A 6,000-nucleotide genomic window follows, 5' to 3' on the forward strand; every position below is an offset into this window, starting at 1 on the left:
AAGCTGTAGATGTTGCACTTTTCAGAAATGTAAGGCGATCAAGTGAAATTTCTGATATCGTTTATATCAGAATAACATATTGTTATATTTATCATAACCAATCCATTATGTTTGCAATTTCCACAGCTCTTTTATCTGAAGGATATCCTTTGGAAAAACTCTGTGATTCAGTGATTATCATAAGAAGCTCAACACAGTCTCAGCCTATGGCTCCTGAGTCAGTGATGTAGAAAAATGAAGATAACCGTTATCTCCTTAGAGTAGCACAAGGCAATAGCCATGCTTCATAAAAAGCTGTTGGGCGCATGTCAAAAAATATCAGGATGGAGAAAAAATGTTCTTTTTTAAAGTAAGATTGGACAGTAAAAGCACTGAAATTAAAAAATTAAAAGAAGAAAGTAGACCAGTAGACACATCCATTACTATTTAACAGTCAGAAACAAATAATTTAGTAACGAATGTCAGACGATACATCAAAAATGCTTTGTTGAAGTCTCTACTACTCTAGAAAATGCCTAGAGCTGCATCTGTGTTTAAAAATCAATAATGGCACCCACTATCATATTTGGGATGAATTCTTATAGCTACACCACGCAGCTCAAGAACCCTTTCATTGTGCCCCAAGAGGCCATACATTTATTTAATTACCTATGTGACTTATATATAGCCACTTAACTTGCATTTGTGACTCTTGGCCCCTAAATCAAAGAGCAAAAAAATAATACACATAGTAAAACAATAGAAAGACAGCACCACAAATAGAATACAACAAAGGACAAACCACAAACTTATTCATAATCCCAAACCATTGCCGAATGAACTCACCCAACACCCTAGCACAATGCTCAGTAGAAAGACAGATTTCCAGGGCTCATACAGAAGGGCTTTACCAAACTGGAAATATTTGAAGAATCTATTCCAAAGAGCAGGTGTCGCATGTGGCATTCCTTCATAGAAAGGACACAAACTACATCTACCCAATCAGATTTTATGAGATAAGAATAGAATAGAATAGAATTTTATTGGCCAAGTGTGATTGGACACACAAGGAATTTGTCTTGGTGCATATGCTCTCAACGTACATAAAATAAAATATACATTTGTCAAGAATCATGTGGTACAACACTTAATGATTGTCATAGGGGTCAAATAAGCAATGAAGAAGCAATATTAATAAAAATCTTAGGATATACGCAACAAGTTATAGTCATACAGTCAACATGGGAGGAAATGGTTGATAGGAATGATGAGAAAAACTAGTAGAATAGAAGTGCAGATTTAGTAGAAAGTCTGACAGTGTTGAGGGAATTATTTGTTTAGTAGAGTGATGGCGTTCGGGAAAAAACTGTTCTTGTGTCTAGTTGTCTTGGTGTGCAGTGCTCTGTAGCGACGTTTTGAGGGTAGGAGTTGAAACAATTTGTGTCCAGGATGTGAGGGGTCAGTAAATATTTTACCCGCCCTCTTTTTGACTCGTGCAGTATACAGGTCCTCAATGGAAGGCAGATTGGCAGGAATTGTTTTTTCTGCAATTCTGATTATCCTCTGAAGTAATCAGAGATAGGTGGTAGTCCACATTATAGCATGGCAGATTTTATAGACAGTAACCAGTATCGCATATATCACAACAGTTGTCAAAGAGATGGGTATACCAGATGGGTGTACCAGGGTTGATTAATTAATACTCACGCATACTCATACACAAACACATGACTATCTAGAAGCTTCATTCTTCACCAAATGTAACCTCTAGATAGTATTTAAGGGAAGCATTATGTACAAGTATTACAACAGTAGAAATGACAGGTGAACAAGGCATGAATAACTCTCAGTACAGTCTCCTAAACTAGGATAGGGTGGAATTTGTACACAAGGCAGATGAGTGCCTAGGATGGATTTGCTCTTCGAAAAAGGTAACGGAATCTAACAGGCTTCACAAATTTCATCCCAGCACATTGGAGGAGTGTTATCCCATCCAAAATTAAAGTTGTAATATTTCCAGATGTGGGAATTATTATATGGTCTTCCCCTTGTCAGGTTTCCAAGTGATGAAACCCATTCAAAAAGAAATAAGCAACGTCCATCTTTCAAAACAAATTCTTTTTTAATTTAGGAAGACATATCCTTTTGGGTTGATTAAAGACTCCTAGGAGACAACATACCATTAAGTCTAGTTGGTAGTGGTCCCTCCTTGTGGGAATGAAGAGTGTTGCCTGCTTTGGAAGAAGATGCCACTTTCCCTCTCCTCAAAAGGATGTCAATTAATCTCAGAATTCTGGACAATTTTCACCCCACTCCCAACCTCCATTTTCAGGGAGGTTGTTGCAAAGTTGAAAAGATCACTATATCAAAGGGCCTTGGAGGAAATGGATTATCTGGGCATAATTCAGTATAAGTTCAGACCAGAATATAGCACGAAGGTAATATTAGTTATGCTTGTAGAAAACTTCTGGTAAGGGATTGTGTCTCTGTCCGGACCCTTTTTAATTAAATAATTAATTAAATTCAAAACTTTCCATACCTTTGATCCCTTTGAACCAGATCAGGGAGTGGGTAACGGGGGAGCCATTGTTCTTCAACTGTTCTCTCCCTTTGTCTGAGATTGGTTTCAATCAGTGTTGGTAGGTGAAGAGTTACAGTCCTCGGCCTTTCATGTATAAGGTCTCCCAAGGCTCAACGGTCTCTACTTCTATGTAACATCTACATGAAACTTCTAGGTTAGGTCATGCATCAGCACAGCATCAGGTATGATCAATATGCTGATAATATTCCATTATACATCTCTTTCCTGGGCTGCCCAAAGGATGCTCTCTCACAGTACCTGGATACTAAGAGAGTTGGGATAGGAAAAATAGGCTTCATCTTAACCTCAGGAAGACTGAATGGCCTTGGGTTTTAGGGGCCTCTGGATATGGAGAGTTCCCATAATTCATTCTGAATAGGGTTGCACTCCCTCGGTCTTCACTGGAACATGATATAGGGGTCCTCCCTATGTTTATGTATTTTATTTATTATTAGAGTTGAAAGGGACTTTGCAGGTCATCAAGTCCAACCCCCTGCTCAATCAGGAAAACCCACCCCACCCCAAACAAGTGGCAATCCAATTTTCTTTTGAATGTGTCAAGTGATGGGGCATTCACAACCTCAAGTTAGTCTAGTAGTCTAGTAGTTTCTACCAGATCTAGCAAGATGGGGCAGGTTTCAGGTCTTCTCTATAGAGCAGCATTCTTTTATGGGATCTAGGAAACTTGTTGTCTTGTTGCTGCGTCTGCCCTATAGAATTGTGCCCTAAAGCTCAAGGTGCCCTGACTGTGTTGATTCTTTGAAAGGCCTAAAAATTTGGTTCTGCCATCAGACCATAAGGCAAGGGTGTTATAATAGGATCTAGCTGTGGGGGAGTCTTTGCTTTGACTGATGGAATAGACATGGGCGTGGCATATAAATTTGCACAATTAACGAGCAAATATATACAAAATTAGATACGGTGGCTTGATTTTGCTATCAGATTAAGTCTAGAACCTATTCTTCTCTATCCAGACTTCCAGGGCCTCCAGACATTGGGTAAAAACCTTTATTGCACCATTTGATTGGCCTAAGTAGAAATGTATTAGCATACAATTCGACAATATTTAACCCCTTGCTGATGGATCATGTCACCCAATGGTTTCAAGTAGATCTTAACTAAGAGCAGAGGGAGCATGGAGACCTAAGTCAAGCACAGGGCTAGGGCTAGATCTTCCCCCATTAACACTAACTGGATCCAGCCCCCAAGGAAGAAGGACCATTGCAACACAACATCCCTGATTTCCAATCCTCAAGTTTGGTATACAATTGATACTATTTTTTAATCTTTTTTTTTTCAATTTTGGAAAACTTGTTTTTTTAGATGTTTAGGAATGAACATTTAAGGCGCTCACTGCATCCCTAAAAACTCTCAAACTTTTCCTATTTTGGGTTAGTTTTTCATTCTGAGAGGGTAGGAGCAAAGTGACTACCATAAGGCTTTGCAAAAGCTTATGAATCATGTAGACTCTTAAAATTCTTCCAAGCCCTGAGGAGCACAGAAAACAGATATTTTTAAAAATCACCCCAGCTGGGTCAGTTATGTCACAATATCATTATCCATACCTTGGAACTTCTCCCGATCCAAAAATAACTTTTATGTAACATAAAAATTACACTGTATAAAACATGCCTAGGATTTGGATCCATTGCTCTAATGTTCAACACCAGAAGAGCAGGTAGAATTCTTTGAATAATTTAATTGCAGAAATTCTATGTTTACTGAGCAGAAAAAATATCTCCACCTAGTTGGGAAAATTAACCTCCTACAAATCATCACATTCCTATATATGCATGAGCCAAGAGACTGTCATAGGCTAACTAACCTGTTACATACAGAACATCACAAACATCTGTCTCAAATATTGGACAAAGTAGCCAATGCCTGGACAGAGGAATAAATGGGTAGCAATCTGACATCAGACATGTCACTATTTTAAAAACATGAGGGAAACCATCTGTGACTGAGCTCAAAATTCTGCAGCAAAAGAATTACAACAATTTATTTCATTATAAAATATCTGAGCCAGAATTAATTTAAAAAATGATTAAACAAAGGGAACTCTCTAATGCCATGATGTCTACATGCCACACTCAGCAATTGTTTTTCTGAATGGTCCCTATCAATAAGCAATTATCATTTTCTGCAACTCCTGAATTTCATTTCTCTCGGACTCCACAATTTAGTTTCCCTCCCCCTTCCAAATCACAGAGACACGGCCCAAGGTTGTATTCCAGGGATTTGATGAGATGGATTGTATTCCGTAATGTTTATGCAGTAATAAGTGTATTAGCTGTATATTGATGATAGAAGACTTTGATGTTGATGTAACAGAAGGCTAATGTTTCCAGGGATATATATATATATATATATATCAAATAAGGGCTCCTAATTCTAAGTGAATGGAAAACGTTTTGGTAAGGGATGTGAGGGGGGGGGAATCAAATATGAAAAATCAAATCAGCTTATGATATATCCATCTAGCCCCAGCAGCGCTTCCACAAATGCTGCAATTACCGAAAACCTTGCCAACCGTTTGGTTCATCCAGAATTTGCACAGAGAGGACCACCGTCATTATTATTTTTTCCTTTCATGTTCATGGCAACTCTAGAGCTGACTAGGGGTGTGCGTCCACATAGCAACCAAAAAACCTACAGAATCTGAAATCCTAGAAATCCGAAGTCAGACCCATCTCATCCCCGACTCAGCCTTCCATCCTTCCGAGGTGGGTAAAATGAGGACCCAGATTGTGGGGGCAATAGGCTGGCTCTGTTTTTAAAAAGTGCTATTGCTAACATGTTGTAAGCCGCCCTGAGTCTAAGGAGAAGGGCGGCATTTAATAAATAAATAAATAAATAAATAAATAAATAAATAAATAAATAAATAAATAAATAAATAAATAAATAAATAAATAAATAAATAAATAAATAAATAAATAAATAAATAAATAAATAAATAAATAAATAAATAAATAAATAAATAAATAAATTTTAATGAATCCTTATACTTGGGAAGAGTCGGCGCTGCTACCGAGCCTTTAGCTCCCAGATGGCGGAAGAAAAGGCTTCGGGATCTCAAGGAGCTCATATTTGGAGGGAGGAGGGACCAAGAGAGTAACCCTCCAAATAAAGGGCGGCGGGGGGGGGTCGTTATCAAACCACAACTGAGCTCAACGGCTAAGCTACACAGAGAGCAATATGTTGGCGTTTCAGCACCCTGGCCAGCGACATTCCCCGGGGCGCCTTCACAGAGCGTCCCACTGGCGGAGAAAGGTCGTCCGCGCCCCTCCGCCTGCCCAGCCCGCCCAACCTGCCCACCGAACGGGGCGCGTCGCTCCGCACCTTTCTGGATCAGCTCCTCGCTCTCCGGTTCGAAGCCCGCGCGGTGACAGCGCCGCCACAAGCCGGAGACGGTGGAGTTGAAGCGGCGGCCGCACTGC

At 39.4% G+C, this 6,000-nt stretch overlaps 1 protein-coding gene across 1 annotated transcript in view; it reads right to left on the reverse strand.

Moving 5' to 3' along the window:
• Positions 1-6,000, reverse strand: part of LOC139157682 (transmembrane protein 178B-like) — a 38,161-nt gene that overhangs the window by 31,831 nt on the left and 330 nt on the right. The window contains exon 1 of the mRNA XM_070734707.1: positions 5,903-6,000. This exon is cut by the window's right edge and continues 330 nt beyond it. Coding sequence (XP_070590808.1) covers positions 5,903-6,000 — 98 coding nt within the window. The remainder of the gene's footprint in view (positions 1-5,902) is intronic.

The sequence above is a fragment of the Erythrolamprus reginae genome, chromosome 1, assembly GCF_031021105.1.
Source record: "Erythrolamprus reginae isolate rEryReg1 chromosome 1, rEryReg1.hap1, whole genome shotgun sequence".
NCBI lineage: Eukaryota > Metazoa > Chordata > Lepidosauria > Squamata > Dipsadidae > Erythrolamprus > Erythrolamprus reginae.